General features: G+C 31.6%; 1 protein-coding gene across 2 annotated transcripts in view; it reads left to right on the plus strand.

The window, feature by feature from the left end:
- Positions 1-11,106, plus strand: part of LOC126886511 (zinc finger protein 501-like) — a 61,971-nt gene extending 50,865 nt beyond the window's left edge. For both annotated transcript variants that reach the window (XR_007698648.1, XM_050653482.1), the window contains one exon: positions 10,833-11,106. Coding sequence is in view for 1 of the 2 variants with exons in the window: in XM_050653482.1 (XP_050509439.1) it covers positions 10,833-10,876 (44 nt within the window). In the remaining variant the exon portion in view is untranslated. The remainder of the gene's footprint in view (positions 1-10,832) is intronic.
- Positions 11,107-20,444: the final 9,338 nt, after the last annotated feature.

A 20,444-nucleotide genomic window follows, 5' to 3' on the forward strand; every position in this document is an offset into this window, starting at 1 on the left:
ACGTAAAATGCGAATACTTGTTTTTTATGTTTTTTTCGCAATTATTGCTGTTTTGCAACAAAGATGACACTTTTTAAAATTTTTAACCAATCATATTAAATGTAAATGTAATTATGCAACTTTTATGTCAGTGTAACTTTTCTCAGAAGCGAATACTTTGAAAGTTAAAATCAAAAAACGAAGAAAAAAATCGAATTTTTTCTTCATTTTTTGACATTTTGATTATTTAAACAATGTTCCGGAACTTTTTGAGTGGAAGAATAACTCAATTATTATGTCCAAAGAATTTTCAAAATATCTATTAGACAAGTTCATTAAAAATTATCCATCATTCTTTAATCAAATAAAATAAGAAAATGGATTAACAGTTTTATATGCTGATCTAAATATTTTCGGAAGGTGGGATAAGTTACAAAATATGTTTAATTTTATATACTGCAATTCATTAGGTGTAACAAACTGTTCCCGAAATTAATAAATTATTGTGCTTAAATGTGGGCAAATTCTGCCTCAAATGAACGGGATTTCTCTTGTCTCAAAAGAGTCCAAACGTATTGTCGAAACACCATGAAACAAGAGAGAATGTCAAACTTGTCTCAAATGTCAATAGAAAAAAACTTTTAAAACCTCTCCAAAACAATAATAAATTTTACAATGACGTTATAACCTATTTTGCTACTTTGAAACAACATAGACTAGAGTTAATTTATAAACATTAGGTTCTAAATTTATAGGAAAAAACAAAAAAAAAATAAAAAAACAAAAACCAAAAATCTTCTATGAAATTGAAGTCTTTTAATTAGATGGCATACCTATCTGAGGAGACAAAACCTTGCCGACCCTGTCCCTAAAGCCACGAGCCGCCACTACTTCATACTATAAGCCTGAGTAGTACTGTATCAGTTAAAATAAATTAGTTTTTAGTTGTATATCTGAATTCTTTGTTAAAAAAATGTTAATTTAATAAAGATAAATTAAGAAACATGATTACATTAGCAAGGTACTAAATTTGTATCACCAGACTTATTACAGGAAATTCCTAAATATGTACATACAAGTTTATTTCAAAAAATAAGTCTAGACGATATCCGCTTGTTACTTGACAAGAATAGACATGTATAAACAGGAGTCGAAAATAGATTCAGATAGATTAAGGTCACCCACCTTAATCTATCTGAAGATATGCTACCATGTTAAGAAGGATTGTGGATCGAGTTATTAATGTCAACGGCTTTTGTTTCAAAGAACTTTATTTCCTATAAACTATATGCTAACTTATATTCTAACTACGTTACATTATGCGATGCTTCTCGTTCCTATTGTGCGATGTGTACACCTTCATGTCTCTCTTCCGACTATATTATATTACGCTTGCGCGACCCTGAACAATGTGCGCGCTAGACACTGTACACACTACCTACTATAGGTCTGTTCCAACACTACACACATACCTACAATATAAGATATAAGTCCTAACACGCCTCCTTACATTTATATTGTATTTACATCAATAATTTTTCAAATCTAACATACATCGAAATCTTTCAAATTTTTCTCGGCACAAGGACGTGGTAAAAATATCAGCAATATTATCATCTGAATCTACCTTAATTACATTAATAACATTTTAGACCTAAGTTTTCAATCCAATGGCATATAAAACAACATAATGTTATTCTACATCCCACCAGACTGAAAACAATGGGAACCTTCTCTGGTTACACCTCCGACCCAGACAACCAAATAACGTTTACAAAACGTTGAAAAGACGTCATAATTATCACCAAACCACGTCAGTTTGTCACGTTTTTTCGACATCGAAAGTCACGTGAATATGTCCCACCATAACTGACGTCATTTTTATCACGTTTTAAATAGATTATATAAAAAACTTAGTTTTTATGTCGTTTTTTAGATTATTTTTCATTTTGTGGTTTTAAAAATACACAATAATAATTATTCCTGTGTATTGTTATTGTTGGTATTGAAATTTTTCATTCAACTGTTTTAAATTTAGCGTATAGGCTAAGGTATACTTACTGTGTCAAAACTGAAACAACATATAAACTAATAAATAATTTAATAAAAAATTAATTTAATTAAACTCGATAACACATAATTAGTTCATTAACAGAAAATATTCACCAAAACAGAACACATAACCTCAAACCGTTTTCAAGTAGAACTATCACAAGAACTATTGCATTAAACTAACAACTCACTTGAGAAAAACGACTAAAAATCTCTTAATTAACCCATTTCTTCAACTAAATATCTAAATGAAGTCCTTTTTTACCACACAAAGCAAGTAAACAACAAATGAAAAATTTCTTATGACAATTTAAGCTTTAAGCTTATAAACGTCAATATACAACATCATCAGGGTTGCCAGGCCAGGTCAGTTTTTACTTTTTCAGTAGTTTTGCTTTCAAAAGTCAGTAGAAATCAGTAGACACTTTTTAGGCCATGTAAATACAGTAAAACCTGTGTTATCGGTCACCTGTCAAAATCGGCCACCTGTACTAACGGCCAGTTTCAAAATTCTCAAAACCAATTATATGAAGATTTCCTTATTTAAATAATCCAATAATAGCAGGTCATAATTATTATGACCTGGTATTTACGGCCATCTTTATAATAGGGACGCGGCTAGATAATCTCGTATTTTTAAATCCCGTTTCATAGAAATTTACCTGTTAATAACGACCAATATATATATGTTGATAGATTTCAATAGGTCACTAATTGGAGTTAAAATCAGTAGGTCCACTGAGAAATCAGTAGACCTGGTAACCCTGAACATTATAAGCATTAACCCGTTAAGCTCCTCCCATTTTTGTGACGTCAGACTTGGGCTGTCTGAAATACTCTGAAATGAAAACGTATTTTGAAACGTATTTTAACGTCATTAATCTTACGTATTTAAAATCCCCTACAAAAGACGTTTATACGACGTAATGTTCAAACACGTGTATATTTTCAACCCGAAAAGCTGACATTTCCTCGACGTTATTGACGTCACTTGGTTGCCTGGGGAGGCTTCTACAATTTGCAAGCCATAACGGATGCTGAGACTAAGGAAGATGAGGGAATTTTACAATTTATAATTCACGTCCCATCTGCTCAGCGCGGTAAAGTTCGAACGAGAATGGTTCCCTTCGTACGCCAATCAGAGTAAACATGTAAATCAAAAATGAACAACCATTTTCAATTTCGTTGCAAAACGAAAATGTAGCCGCATCATATACTAGTCCAATCAGAGAGTGCAGCAAGCACCTCTACCGGTTTCGAAACTTATTAGTCTCTCATCAGGAGGCACATATGCTGCTCTCTCTGATCCAACCAAAACAAACCCCTGCGTGCAGTCACGGATTGCAACGAACGAAATGGCATAGATGCCCTAGCGGCAAGTTTTCATTCCAATGGCATATAAGACAACATAATGTTATTCTACATCCCACCAGACTAAAAACAATGGGAACCTTCTCTGGTTACACCTCCGAGGCTTCTACAATTTGCAAGCCATAACGGATGCTGAGACTAAGGAAGATGAGGGAATTTTACAATTTATAATTCACGTCCCATCTGCTTAGCGCGGTAAAGTTCCAACGAGAAAGGTTCCCATTGTTTTCAGTCTGGTGAGATGTAGAATAACATTATGTTGTTTTATATGCCATTGGATTGAAAACTTAGTCTTTTGCTAGCAGTTGCCGCTAGGACATCTATGCCATTTCGTTCGTTGCAATCCTCAACGACTGCACGCCGGAGTTTGTTTTGGTTGGATCAGAGAGAGCAGCATATGTGCCTCCTGATGAGAGACTAATAAGTTTCGAAACCGGTAGAGGTGCTTGCTGCACTCTCTGATTGGACTAGTATATGATGCGGCTGTATATTCGTTTTGTAACGAAATTGAAGATGGTTATTCATTTTTAATAACATACTCATGAACATATTGATAATGAACTTCCACGTGCTTTGAATTCTTTGTAAAATTTCCATATTTTGCATTTCCCCAGAATTATCTTCATAAATATCAATCGGTTTTTCTAGTTTTACATAAAAAAATCTTAACAACTCTTTTACAAATATTAACTCACTGACTGCTTCCGACAATGCTACATACTCTGCAAAAGTCGAAGTTTTTGTTACACTCTTTTGCTTTCTTGATTTCAAATAAATTACATTACCAAATAATCTTATTACATCGCCAGTTGTAGACTTTCTGCCTAAATGGTCACCTGCCCAATCGGCATCAACATAACAATCAATAACATTTACATTTTCATTTTTCTTTTAAGACAATTTTAAATCTTTAATTAAATACAAATAATTAACAGAAAAACTTACATCATCCCTTGTTGCCGAACTTATATACAATAAAGCACCAATCAAATTTCTATATTTAATATTTCTTTCACAAACGTCAGATTTATCTACCTTTAAATTTACTTCCATAGGAGTATTATACAATTTGCTATTTTCCAAATCATACTGTTTGCTTAATGACTCAATATATTTAGTTTCGTTTAGTTTCATTTCCTGACTGCAAGAGTTATAATTAACTGTGATACCCCAATACTCTTTAATATTTCCAAGATCTTTCATCTTAAATTTCTTTGACAATAAAATTTTAATCTTTTTAATTTCATTCAAATTTTTACTACAAATCAAATTATCAACATATCAATAAATAAACAATATCATTTTTACTTTTATTAACATATTAGCAAGGGTCTCATTCCTTTTAAAACCCAATTCGATTAAAAATCTATCTAGGCATTCGTACTATGACCTTAAACTTTCTTTTAAACCATACAAAGCTCTAACCAATTTCTTTTTTTTGACCATCTTCATACCCTTCAGGTTGTTTAATATAAACTTCAGAAATTACCGTTTAAAATAGCTGTTTCAACATCCATTTGTTCAATTACTAGGCCCATTTGACAACAATATGACAATAAAATTTTTAATAAGTGCAATCTTAGCAACAGGTGAATAAATATCATAAATTTCATTTGTTTGCTGAAAACCTCTTACAACCAATCTAGCTTTATAATTATCATCAGACTTTTTAGTATATACCCATTTAACATCCAAAACTTTTTTATTTTCAACCAATTTCCAAGTTTTATTTTTATTCAAACTATCAATCTCCTTATTCATAGCCTTTTCCCAATACTTACTTTCATCAGAATTCATCGCCTCCTCAAATGTATGTGGTATATCAGTTCTACACATATTTACAAAAATACTACTATTATACACATAATAATCATCAAATTTCTTTGGAGGATTTTTGCCTCTTTGAGATTTACGTAACTCATGTTCACTTTCAGTATCAGCCATACTTTCATTTAAATTTTCATTTCTATTTACAAAAGTTTCATCTATTGATTCATTTTAAGAATTTTCATAATTTTTATCATTATCTGATTCAGCAAAATCCAAACCTATACATTTAACATTTTCTTCAACGATATCTACATGTCTAGCAACAATGACTACCATTTAAAAGTACACGATAACCAACATTACTATAACCAATTAAAATTCCCATATCTGCTTTCTTATCCCATTTTGAACTTCTCCTCTCTTCCGGTTTCCTAACAAAAACTTTACTACCATATAATCGTAAATTAGAAACATTCGGTTTCTTTCCGAAAAATATCTCATAAGGTGTTTTCTTTTCAATAGTGTCTGATAAAGTATATTTGCTTCTGTCAATAAACAACGCGATATATCCATTATCGTTCTGTTAAGGGGGGGATGGTTTGAAATATTTAATTTTTTTTATTATTTTCAAGAATACTCTCTGAAAATTTCAAAATAATCGGAGTAAAATTACCAGAGATACAGCGTGTTGAATATCAGTACCTTCGACTCGCTTTGCCGCGACTTCGCGCCAGCACGCTTGAGCGTAGTGAGAAACGTTAAACAACTGTTCGCCTTCTCTATTGTAGATTACTCCTCGATTCAAAAAACATATTCCAATGTGCATCACTTTACGATTTGGCAGACAAAAAAGAAGTTGAAGATGCAGTTGTCAAAACTTGTAAACGCATTTTTCTCAAAACTGCTTTTTCAAATGCGTTGGACATTGTAACTGAAAAACTACTCGGCCGATCTACCTTAGACATTTCATGAGGTAACAACGTCGAGATATTTTTCTTTTTTTGCTTATTTTTTGTTCAACAATACTAAATCTGTTGATTTTCACAAAATTTTTACCAAAAATTTTATTTTTTTGATTTCTGAGTGATACCAAAAATTCAAAAATCATTAAAAATAAAAACTCGACGTTGTGACCTCGTGAAACTCATAAATAAGCTAATTAAATCTTTTTAATTTTTTTTGTTTCGCTAGATCGTATAATCTAGTGACGAGTTATGATGTCCACCGCAAAATCCATTTTTTGTGAGCTCTGTTAAAATTTGTCACCAATGACTTATTTTCAAATTTTTCATTTTTTTCTAAATATTCTTTGAATTGTACTTAATATGTTTATTTAATTTAAAAATAAAATAATTGTACCATAGTTTCGAAAAAAATTCACAAAAATGTGCTTGATATGTTGATTTCAAATCATACCCCCCCCCCCTTAAATCGCTCAGCTGTTCCATTTAGTTGATGTACATACGTGGGAAACGGATCAATCTTAATTCCTTTTTCCTTTGCAAATGCATAAATCCTACCATCACATCGTAAAATCTTTATTTTCTTTCCAGTTAAATTTTCACATTCATTCGTATACAGGTTGATTGATTAGTAGGGTAAAGCTCAATAGCTCCGCTATAGTAATAGATAGCAATAAAAGTTAATAACAAAAATTTTAGCCACCTTTGAGCTTCACATTACAAAATTAGTTAGAATGTTACAGGGTGTTCGATAACACAGTGGCAGACCAAACTTATGTTTTTTTAAATGGAACACCCTATATTTTATTTTAAATTCGAAATCCTGTTAACTTCTCCATCACAAAAATATAAAGGTTTGTTATGTTATACAGGGTATTTACAAAGTTACAACCAATTTTATATGAAAATCGTAACAAGTTCAACTCCCTGTATAAATAAAAATAAGCAAAACAACAATGGTTTATTAATGCCATATTTTTTAACGTATGGTCAAAATTTTCAAGAATGGTCGATATTGCTAATTTTCTTTATACAGGGTGAGTCAAAACGCAAGTACATTATTTTCTCAGTAATTTTAAATGGAACACCCTGTATTTTATATCACTATTGAAAAGTACCATTACCGTACTTTAATTTTTAGATAACATTCCCTATGTCTAAATTTATTAGTTTTCGAGATATTTTCATTTTTCAATGGACCAGTAGCGTGGCCACCCAAATCACCAGAATTTAATAAACTGGACTGATTTTTTTGGGGTTACGTTAATAATGAAGTTTATAAAATACCTCCAACAACAAGGGATGAGATGAAAAATAGAATGTAAAGGGTATTTCGATGTGTTAATTTACAAATGCTCCGTAAAGTAGCTCATTCAATGATCGTTTTTAGGCATACATATGTGTTAGGAGATAATTTTGAACACCTTATGTAATTAAATATTAAAAATATTTTAATAAAAGTAGCTTCTAATTTTTTCAAACATGTTTTTTTGCAAAATGTATTACTGATAAATTATGTTTCGTTCTTTATTTGTTACATTGTTACATTTACATACAAAAGTAGTGTTTAATTGTCTTCACAAAATGTTGTATTTTGTGTTTGTGTGTTTTTTTGTAAAATTTATTACTAATTTTCTTTGTTTATTTGTTGCATTTACATAAAAAGATAGTTTTTAATTGTTTCAAAAATGTTGCATGTAGTGGTTGTGTTTTTGTTTGTAAAATGTATTACTAACAAATTATTTTTATTTCTTTATTTGCTACAGTGTTACATTGATTACCGGATTGATAATCGGTAATCTTCAATTGTCACTTCAGTCATGGCTTACTTAAAATTTAGATAAATTTAAACACCTAAAATAATTTGCTCTGAAAAATGAAAATATCTCGAAAACTAATAAATTTGGGCATAGGGAATGTTATATAAAAATTAAAGTACGTTAATGTTACTTCTCAATAATGATATAAAATACGGGGTGTTCCATTTAACATTACTGAGAAAATAATGTACTTGCGTTTTGACTCACCCTGTATTTGATATAAAGAAAATTAGCAATATCAATAATTCTTAAAAATTTTGACAATAAATAAAAAAATATGGCATTAATAAACCATTGCTGTTGTACTTATTTTTATTTATACAGGGGAGTTGAACTTGTTACGATGTTCATACAAAATTGGTTATAACTTTGTAAATACCCTGTATAACATTACAAACCTTTATATTTTTGTGATAAAGAAGTTAACAGGATTTCGAATATAAAATAAAATATAGGGTGTTCCATTTAAAAAAACATAAGTTAGGTCTGCCACTGTGTTATCGAACACCGTGTAACATTCTAACTAATTTTGTAATGTGAAGCTCAAAGGTGGCTAAAATTTTTGTTATTAACTTTTATTGCTATCTATTACTATAGCGGAGCTATTGAGCTTTACCCTACTAATCAATCACCCTGTATTCAATAAAACAATCATATACTTCTGCTTTTGATTTCATTACATATATTTTTACAATTTTACTATAATCGTCAATAAAAGAGACAAAATATCTTTCACCATTAAAACCCTCTATCTGAAATGGACCGCAAAGGTCAGTATGAAAATTTGTAAAATATCTTTAGCCTTTTCTCTATTATTTTTAAAATATTGTGCATTTTATTTTCCATACAAGTTGCACACTTCATAAATTCAGATTCTACTTCATTTGGAATACCGTCCAATAATTTATCTTTACACAAAGTATTCAAATATTTAAAATTTACATGACCTAATAAACGATGCCATTTTTCCTTTTGACTCATATTATTCATTTCTATTTGCAATATTTACACATAACTCAACTGATTTCAATATACTCTTCATAAAATACAAACCATTACGTTTTGATGCTATCTGTCATATTATCTAACTGATCAAAAACTTCAGACATATTACCTTGAGAAATAATCTTATTATTTTCAGTTATTTTAGTATAACTTATCAAATTTGACTTCATATCTTTAACATAACTTACATTTTTCATATCTACTAAATTCTTTTTACCAAAAACATCAAAATAACTTAAAACATTACCAATTTTAGTAGCTTTTACAACTCTATTATCACCTAAATCAGCATTGATTGGATCTTTAAGCAATTTACATTTATCAAAATACCTGTCATCATTAATAATATGATCTGTACAACCACTATCTAAGAGCCATTTAATTTCATTACAATCAGCTGTACTTACAATTTCTGTATTCTGCGCAACTAACGGCGCATCATATGCTATGCTTGTCAACCAAGCACTGTTTCTGTCAACTTCATTCTTCTGTCCTTGTCGGCTGAAATGTTGTGTGTTGCCTACACACTCACCACGCTGTCCTTTGCTTGTGCGCTGGCCTCTTGAATAGCCACGCCCCCTGACGTAATATCCTCTTCCTGCTTCTTGTCGACCTCTCGTACCACCACGTGTCCACGAGGTTCCATGGTTTCTGCTGTTTGTAGTTTGTCCGCCATATTGTCTATACCTGCAAACTTTTTTTAAAATGCCACTTTGCCACACTCAAAACATGCTCGTTCCTGCTGACTTTTGTTCACCATAACGTACTCGATTTTCTTCCAAAGCTATCTTCTCTTTGATTTTTCAATTCGGTCATCTTAATCTTATTTATCACGTAGTCTGCAGTTTGCTCTTCTTTTTTTAGGTGTATCTATTAAGTCCCCAATATAACTATAACTTTCCGGCAAAATATTTAACAAATAATTCAATTTTTCTTGTTCACTTACGGTGGCCCCCGCACTTTTTAACTCGTTCACAGATTTTTCAAAATCACTTAAGAACGTCGCACTATCTCCATAATTCTTCAGTTTCAATTTTTCTAAATTATTTCTGCAAACTATCTGCAAAGCCGTCGACTCCTTTAAGTACAAGTTATCAAATTTTTAATGATTTCATACGCCGAAGTTTTATCATCAATATATTCCATTTGTCTATTAGAAATTGCACCACAGATATTGCTTTCATGTCGTGTTCTTCATAATCTACATCGCCTGCCATTTTCGTTCTCGTTACAACTTCATCGCACTTTTGATTTTCAATAATAACATAACATGTTTCTTTCACATTTTGTAATTTTCAACATCAAACACTGGTATTTTAAAATCACTATTACTGTTACAACCATTTTGTATAACTTGTTCTTTTCTTCATACACTGGAAACACTTCTACCTGCTTTTTCTATTTTTTACCGGGAAACACTTATTTACCGGCTTTTTGTTATAAACTGCAATATTTTCCTTTTTCTTCAAACCACAGATATGCTACCATGTTAAGAAGGATTGTGGATCGAGTTATTAATGTCAACGGCTTTTGTTTCAAAGAACTTTATTTCCTATAAACTACATGCTAACTTCTATTCTAACTACGTTACATTATGCGATGCTTCTGGTTCCTATTGTGCGATGTGTACACCTTCATGTCTCTCTTCCGACTATATTATATTACGCTTGCGCGACCCTGAACAATGTGCGCGCTAGACACTGTACACACTACCTACTATAGGTCTGTTCCAACACTACACACATACCTACAATATAAGATGTAATTCCTAACAGTGGGTATAAATATGAAACTGTTTATTCTTTTTGTCACGGTAAACTCAAAATGAAAAGTAAGCTAATAAAGTTTGTTAATCCTATTACTTATGGTTTAGCTTTGGAACTAATATACAAGTACCCCAATTTTATTGAAGAATGAAAAAGGTGACATTCAGGGAAGATTTAAACAAAGTACACTTAATTCACAAGACAGAAAGAGAATTGAACTTTGAAATTGTTAACAGGATGCGATTTCGTCACCGTATTCAAGAAATGTCTAAAGTTATTATTCCTATTTTAGATAGAGATTTAGATGGCTATTAAGGTTTATAATAAAACTGAACTTATAATTAAATTATGTTTTTTATTAATATACATTTTTAAATTAGAGCATTTTTATTTATCCAGGATTCCTGGTTAATTCCTAACCACTTGACTAGATCCTGATTTCCTCGTCTTCTTATAACTTTTTTAATAAGGGAAACATCAGGAAGAGAAACTGTTAAAGCCATCAGATAAGAAGTAAGAAAAAGAAAGTCCAAAAATAAATCGGTAAATAAGAAAAAAGTCTAAAAATAAATAAACCGTTAGAGAGGCTATCAGATAAGAAATAAGGAAAGAGTCCAAAAATAAATCAGTAGATAAGATAGAAATAAGCGTTGATAAGGCAGAAGTCTAAGATAAAAAAACCGTTAGATAAGGAGGAAGTCCGAAAATAAATAAATCGGTAGTATAACATAAGAACAAGCCGTTAGTTAAAATCGGAAAACTTATCAATAACAAGAAATGACAGGATATCTTATCACTGTAAACATTGTTATAAATAAGAGATGAAATGGGCTGTTGCTTTCTATTTTAGGGATTGGTTAGTGGACTGTAGACTTTTTAATGGGTTGGAACAGCCACGGTGAGCAGACCATTATTATCACTATTCTGTGTAGGTATCTGCTCGTTTTGGGTAGATTAAAATGCTGGCTAAATATGCCGTTTAAGGACAAGCGAAGAAATTATGACAATTCATTAAATTAAAATCTCAGAGCGTCGGTCAAGGTTTTGTTTGTATTGAGCGTTGCCAGGGGACTAAAGCCGTGTTCGCTCAGCATTTAGGGACAACATATTAACCATACCGCCGCCCTTGAAATAATCTAGGATTATTTAAATAAATTAAGTTATTAAAAATAATAGATTTGACGAAGTGGCTCTGAGGCTATGCATATCAACTACAAATAAATAGAACAAATTGGTTATAAGCATAAAAACAAGGTACGTTTACAAAGGAAACAAAACAATGAATAAAAAAAAGTTTGTTTGATATTACTTCGTTATTAGATCGTTTCAGTGTCCATTTCGATGGGTAGAGGACAAACTTTGGTTAAACTTTTCTTACAACGCGCACAACACCGTCCTTGCGGTAGGTAGTTACAAGTTTAATAGGGTTCCGTTTGGACTTAGCAGTATTCCTGAAATTTTTCAAAAAAAAATGTGGAAGTTTTTGGGGATATTCCTAATGTTTACATATATTTTGATGATTTGATTTGTTGTGGGATTGATGAAAAGGAGCATGATGAAGCTTTTAAAAGAATTTTAGAAAGGGCCTTAAAATACAATATTAAATTTAATTTAGAAAAATTGCAATACAAATTAAGTGAGGTAAATTTTTTGGGAACAAACATATCAAGAAATGGCATACAACCTTCTCAAAAAAAATATTGAAGCGGTCATGGCTATTGAATAAGGCCATTAAACAAAAAAGATTTGCTTAAGGCTGTATGACACTATACATTTTCTTGTATCATTTCTAATATCGTTTCTGATATGTCAAAAAAATGCATAGTGTCATACACAGATACAAGAAACGATACAAGAATTTGAGTCAGACACAGATTATTGTACAAGAACTGCGCCAATTTCTGCGCAAAGAGCAAAAACGTAAAACCTGCTGGTAAAACATCTAAAATGTCATAATTACTTACTTACTCATAATGGCGACTGAAATGAAAATGGGATCATGTATTGATGAATTTATTTGTGTTTTTGTAGGTATTATTTATAAATCTTTTATTGATACTTTATATACCGTTTGGTATGGACTACTGTTCTACTAATAACCATATATTTAGCTCCTAATAAAGTCCAAACTATGTATAACTTTGGGTTTCATATTGCATAATTTTTTAATAGAGGAAAATACAATAGTTCCTAATTTGGATCAAACTGAAGATAATTATAATGCAAATATTTTAGCACAAATATCAAAACAAAATAAAAAACACAAATAATCAACAGTCAACGTAAACATTCTAGTTAACATTAAAATATTTGTTTTTAAAAGTTTATAAATTTTATAAAATCCTTAAAATCAGCTGTAGACGCAGTACTACCATAACCAATGTAACCAAATGTAACGTGACACAGGGTGACAAACAAAATTTCGACCAATAACGTGCCGAATTTCATACAATTTTCGATACAAGAACTTGCATAGTGTCATACAGGGCACAAATGTACGTACAAGAAACGATACAAGAAATGATACAAGAAAATGCATAGTGTCATAACAGCCTTTAGAATACTGGGACTGTTTAAAATTTTTGCCAAATTTATCTCAATTAACTGCGAATATGAGAAATTTGACACGAAATGTAAAATTGCAGTGGAATGACTCTCACCAAAATGAGTTGGATACACTTAAGGCACTTATAACTAATAAACCAATTTTAAAACCTTTTGATGACAATAAACGTATATTAAATCAAACACCCTCTAGTAAAGGCATTGGTAGTGTGTTATTGCAAGATATGCATCCTGTAAGTTTTGCTTCTCGTTCAATGAATAGTGCTGAAATTCGATACGCTCAAATTGAGAAAGAGCTTTTGGGCATAGTATTTGCTTGTGAGAAACTTCATTTTTGGATATATGGGCGTGAAATACTTGTTCAGACAGACCATAAGCCATTAATTCCGATTTTTAAAAAGAATCTTGATGATGTATCCGCTCGTTTGTAAAGAATGTTGTTAAAATATAACATGAAAGTTGAATATTTACCAGGGTCAAAAATGTATGTTGCAGATACTTTAAGCAGATCTTTTATTAAAACCGAAACTCCAATTGACAAAGACTTAGAATATACTGTTCATGCTCTTTCTCTGTCAGTACCAATGACAAAAGAAAAAAAGAATAGTTTTCAAAAGGCCATAGAAAACGATTCAGTTTTGACTCAAGTGAAAAAGTTTTGTTTATCAAACTGGCCTAAAAATCCTCATAGGCTTGAACCTGATCTAAAATATTACTATAACCTTAAAGAACATATTCATTTGTCAGATAATTTGCTTTTCTTTGATAAAAAAATTATTATTCCTACTCAACTGAGAAAAGAAATGCTTCGTCTAGTACATGCTGCACATTTTGGTATACAAAAATCAAAACTAAGAGCTAGGGAAATAATGTACTGGCCAAAAATGTCAAAAGACTTACTTACTTACTTAGTCCTAAGCCTTTCTACCTTTAGGTGTAAGGCTGGTGGAGTTGAGTTTGGCATTGTAGTCTCCATGCTTTCCGATCTTGCGCTAGGTTTCTTGCACTTTCCAATGTCAATCCCTTCTTCTCGACTTCTTTCCTGATTTCATCTACCCACATAACTCTTGGTCTCCCTCTTTTGTTTTTCCCCTGCACTCTCGTTTCGAACACTCGTTTTGTTAGCCTCTCGTTCGACATTCTACACACGTGCCCGAACCATCTAAGTTGTCCTTCTACTATTTTTTCATTGATTGGTTCTAGTTTTAGGTTTTGTCTAATTGTTTCGTTTCGTATTTTGTCTGTCCTTTTTCTGTTTGCTATTTTCCTCAGGAACCTCATTTCCATAGCATTGACTCTGGATTTTTGTCTCCCCGTCAATGTCCATGTCTCGCTGCTATACATGATTGTTGGTCTAACTACTGATTTAACGACTGCCGTTTTTACTTTTTCCGGTATCCCTTTTTTCCCGAAAAATGTTGTTTTCATAGTGTTAAATAAGCTTCCTGTTCGTCCCATTCTCTCGTTTATTTCCATGTCTTGTTTACCATTTGATTCGATTATTACTCCTAGGTATTTAAAATATTCCACTTGCTCTAGTTGTTTCCCGTCTAATTCTATTGCGTGTGTCTTCCTCGTATTTGAAATTATCATTGTTTTTGTTTTCTCTGTATTAATTTTCATATTTATGTTTGATAGTTCTTCTTCTAGGATTTCAAGATTGTTCTGTAAGTCTTCTCTGTTTTCTGCTATCAATACCATGTCGTCTGCAAATAGTAGCTCCGATAGTTGAGTCTGTTTCATTTGCCAGTATCCTAATGTTAGTTTTCTCATTCTTCTCTTGGCTTTCTTTATCGCTTCATCCAGTACCACTGAGAATAGCAGTGGACTCAGCACGCATCCCTGTTTGACGATGTCAAAAGACATTGAATTTTATATTGAAAACTGAGAACCATGTCAGTTATAAACAAACCTTTAAATAAAAAAGGACCGTTGATTAATTACAAGCAACCTGAAAGGCCATGGCAATTTTTATTCTCAGAAAACAGCAAATATGGTGTTGCAAAGAAACTTTTTCAAAATTTGAAATTTGGTATCCCAGATATATTTTTTGCAGATAATGTCCCCATTTAATAGTTTTTGTATGAAACAATTTGCTCGGAAATGGAATTTTGAATTAGAGGTCTCAAGTCCTGATCACCACCAATTAAACGGTTTTGCAGAAAAATATGTTCACATATGTAAAAATATGCTAAAAAAAATTAGTAACTTAAATGAGCTGCAAAACTGTTTGATGGAATACAGAAATACTCCTCTTACAGGTATAGGTTTTGTTCCCTCTCAATTATTGTTGAACCGTATTGTCAAAAATTAGTAACTTAAATGAGCTGCAAAACTGTTTCAATAATTCATGGCAAAAAGGTAAAGTAGTTGATAGGTATAATGAAAGGTCGTATTTGTTAGTTGATACAAAAGGCCAACAATTCAGAAGAAATCGTAAGTTATTAAATAAAACCAACCTGCCAGTTACAGTTTATGAGTTTTATGTTTCAAATATATGATGATACTCCTAGTTTTAGTTTCACGTGCCATGTTGAAAATGATATAGAGGCTGTAAGTGTGTCATCTGAGATGGAATCCGCTAATGAATTAGAAAACAGTCATAGAAACACAAAATACCTCCACTGAAACAGCACAGAATGAGGAATCCAAAGATAATACTAATTGCTGCGGCAATCCTGTTGGTAATAATGAGGAACAGCCGTCCATCTCAGGTGGCAGACATCAAGTAACTGAAAATAACAGAGTTCATATTTGAAAGGGACTCTGAAACTGATAGAAATAGTGAAATAAGTGAATACCCTTCGGACAGTGATACAAATTCACCTCTTATAAAAAAAACCACGTGAATGTAAAAAAACCAAATTATCTTAAGGACTTTTTCTTATATTAATGTATATATATATATATATATATATATATATATATATATATATATATATATATATATTATTTAAGGAGGAGAAAATAATTGGGTAACCAGCTGAATATGGACAAAGTGTACTCTTTTTACTTATTCCAATATATTTACTCTTTTTACTTATTATCTTATGTACCTACCTAATAACCAACATTGTAGCTTTCCCTGATGATGCCTATGAAAATGGGCGAAATATATTGGAATAAGTAAAAAGAGCCATATTCAGCTGGTTACCCAATTATTTTCTCCTTAAATAATTTAAATTGAGTCAGCTATTATTAAACCAAGTTTTCTATATATATATATATATATATATATATATATATATATATATATATATATATATATATATATATATATATATGCAAAAAGAATAAAGCTTGCTATTTCTTTTATGAATTAAAACGCCATAATACATGGCATTGGAGCACAAATTCGTCAAAACTTCCGTGACTTAACTGGTACCAATAGACTGATATATCGATATTTCAAGGTCTCCCTCTCATCAGTCAGTCGAGCTGCTACTACAAATTAAATCACGGAAGTTTCTCTGAACGTCTCCAAAAATTTCGCCACTCTAGTGGCAGCTTACAGAGGCGCCATCTCTTTTGATGGCAGGGAACGAAGACGATTTAATAATACCGTCTCCTATCCTCTGAGCTATCGGAATGTGCAAAAAGAATAAAGCTTCTAGCAAAGCTTGCTATTGCTTTTATGAATTAAAACGCCATAATACATGGCATTGGAGCACAAATTCGTCAAAACTTCCGTGATTTAACTGGTTAATTTGTAGTACCAGCTCGACTGACTGATGAGAGGGAGACCTTGAAATATCGATATATCAGTCTATTGGTACCAGTTAAATCACGGAAGTTTTGACGAATTTGTGCTCCAATGCCATGTATTATGGCGTTTTAATTCATAAAAGCAATAGCAAGCTTTGCCAGAAGCTTTATTCTTTTTGCACATTCCGATAGCTCAGAGGATAGGAGACGGTATTATTAAATCGTCTTCGTTCCCTGCCATCAAAAGAGATGGCGCCTCTGTAAGCTGCCACTAGAGTGGCGAAATTTTTGGAGACGTTCAGAGAAACTTCCGTGATTTAATTTGTAGTACCAGCTCGACTGACTGATGAGAGGGAGACCTTGAAATATCGATATATCAGTCTATTGGTACCAGTTAAATCACGGAAGTTTTGACGAATTTGTGCTCCAATGCCATGTATTATGGCGTTTTAATTCATATATATATATATATATATATATATATATATATAGACTTTAGTTTTTTATTGAGGTTGCAGTCATTTATTTCTAAGGGGCAGGGTAAGAGAAACTCTGTGTTATAATCAAGCTTTCGCAAAATTTATTTGCTTCGTCAGGATTAGAACTTAGAAATAAATGACTGCAACCTCAATAAAAAACTAAAGTCTACATATTATCAGTCAATAATACCAAACTTCTTTATATATATATATATATATATATATATATATATATATATATATATAAAATTCTAATTCGCAGGCTTTGTTACCGTACTCCTCCGAAACCGCTTGACCGATTTTCATGAAATTTCGCAGGTGGACTCGACCGGACAGGGAGTAGGTTGTTATCTATATTTCATAGCCGTACGTTATAAAGGGGCTTTGCCCCCCCCTAAAGTTTTTTTTTATTTTTCGACAAACCGATTTTTCTTAATTGTATATGATTCACAAGCAAAAGATACATATAATCCTAAATTTTCACTTTTCTATCTTTAACCGTTATTTTTTTAAAAAAATTTCGTGGTTTAACATCTATATAATATATAAAATTCTAATTCGCAGGCTTTGTTACCGTACTCCTCCAAAACCGCTTGACCGATTTTCATGAAATTTGGCAGGTGGACTCGACCGGACAGGGAGTAGGTTGTTATCTATATTTCATAGCCGTACGTTATAAGGGGGCTTTGCCCCCCCTAAAATTTTTTTTATTTTTCGACAAACCGATTTTTCTTAATTGTATATGATTCACAAGCAAAAGATACATATAATCCTAAATTTTCACTTTTCTATCTTTAACCGTTATTTTTTTAAAAAAATTTCGTGGTTTAACGTCTATATATATAAAATTCTAATTCGCAGGCTTTGTTACCGTACTCCTCCGAAACCGCTTGACCGATTTTCATGAAATTTGGCAGGTGGACTCGACCGGACAGGGAGTAGGTTGTTATCTATATTTCATAGCCGTACGTTATAAGGGGGCTTTGCCCCCCCCTAAAATTTTTTTTTATTTTTCGACAAACCGATTTTTCTTAATTGTATATGATTCACAAGCAAAAAATACATATAATCCTAAATTTTCACTTTTCTATCTTTAACCGTTATTTTTTTAAAAAAATTTCGTGGTTTAACATCTATATACAGAGAGAGTCTGTAAAGTGGAATAAATTCAATATCTCAAATACTGATTGTTTTTTTGGAAAATGCTCAGACCCGTCGATTAGTATTTCAAATTGTCCTTTTTGACATTCAATAAAAATGTATACAGGGTGTCCCAATTTAGAGATATGACGTCATCGTCGATTTTCTTAAATGGCAACACTGTCATTTTGATAGCTAATTTGATAGGGTTTGTAAAGTTATACATAACTGCAAAATATCAAATTTTTATTCTCTACCATTTACAAGATAATAGAAAATAACAAAGTTATATCTGTAATTTAGAATATATTCAATAATTAAAATACTAACTGTTTTTTTGAAAAATGCTCAGACCCATCGATTAGTATATCAAATTGTCATTTTTGACATATAATAATAATGTATACAGGGTGTCCCAATTTAGAGATATGACGTCATCGTTGATTTTCCTAAATGGCAACACTATCATTTTGATAGCTATTTTGATAGCGTGTGTAAAGTTATACACATCTGAAAAATTTCAAAATTTTATTCCCTACCATTTACAAGATAATAAAAAATAACAAAGTTATGAAGAACAAGAAGTAATCAAATAATAACTGAATTTATTTATTTCAATTAAGCACATGCTCATAACGTTGCCCATTGACAATTTGACAATAATTGAGGGCAACATTATGAGTTTTTGCTTAATTTATTGAAATAATTAAATTCAATTATTAGTTGGTTACTTCTTTTTCATAACTTTGTTATTTTTTATTATCATCTAAATGGTAGAGAATACAAATTTGAAATTTTGCAGTTGTGTATAACTTTACACACCCTATCAAAATAACAATCAAAATGACAGTGTTGCCATTTAAGAAAATCAACGATGACGTCATATCTCTAAATTGGGAAACCCTGTATACATTATTATTATATGTCAAAAAGGACAATTTGATATACTAATCGACGGGTCTGAGCATTTTTCAAAAAAACAGTTAGTATTTTAATTATTGAATATATTCCAAATTACAGATATAACTTTGTTATTTTCTATTATCTTGTAAATGGTAGAGAATAAAAATTTGATATTTTGCAGTTATGTATAACTTTACAAACCCTATCAAATTAGCTATCAAAATGACAGTGTTGCCATTTAAGAAAATCGACGATGACGTCATATCTCTAAATTGGGACACCCTGTATACATTATTATTGAATGTCAAAAAGGACAATTTGAAATACTAATCGACGGGTCTGAGCATTTTCCAAAAAAACAATTAGTATTTGAGATATTGAATTTATTCCACTTTACAGACTCTCTCTGTATATAAAATTCTAATTCGCAGGCTTTGTTACCGTACTCCTCCGAAACCGCTTGACCGATTTTCATGAAATTTGGCAGGTGGACTCGACCGGACAGGGAGTAGGTTGTTATCTATAATTCATAGCCGTACGTTATAAGGGGGCTTTGCCCCCCCCCCCTAAATTTTTTTTTATTTTTCGACAAACCGATTTTTCTTAATTGTATATGATTCACAAGCAAAAGATACATATAATCCTAAATTTTCACTTTTCTATCTTTAACCGTTATTTTTTTAAAAAAATTTCGTGGTTTAACATCTATATATATAAAATTCTAATTCGCAGGCTTTGTTACCGTACTCCTCCGAAACCGCTTGACCGATTTTCATGAAATTTGGCAGGTGGACTCCTTGCTTAACTGCGAAAAAAACGGCGCATACATCGTCTCTCTAGCTCAATTAGTTTCCGAGATAGCAAAACGAGGCCGTAGGACAACACGAGAGCACTAGAAACAACACTAAGCACACGAAACGAATGAGC

Source organism: Diabrotica virgifera, chromosome 6, assembly GCF_917563875.1.
Source record: "Diabrotica virgifera virgifera chromosome 6, PGI_DIABVI_V3a".
Lineage (NCBI taxonomy): Eukaryota > Metazoa > Arthropoda > Insecta > Coleoptera > Chrysomelidae > Diabrotica > Diabrotica virgifera.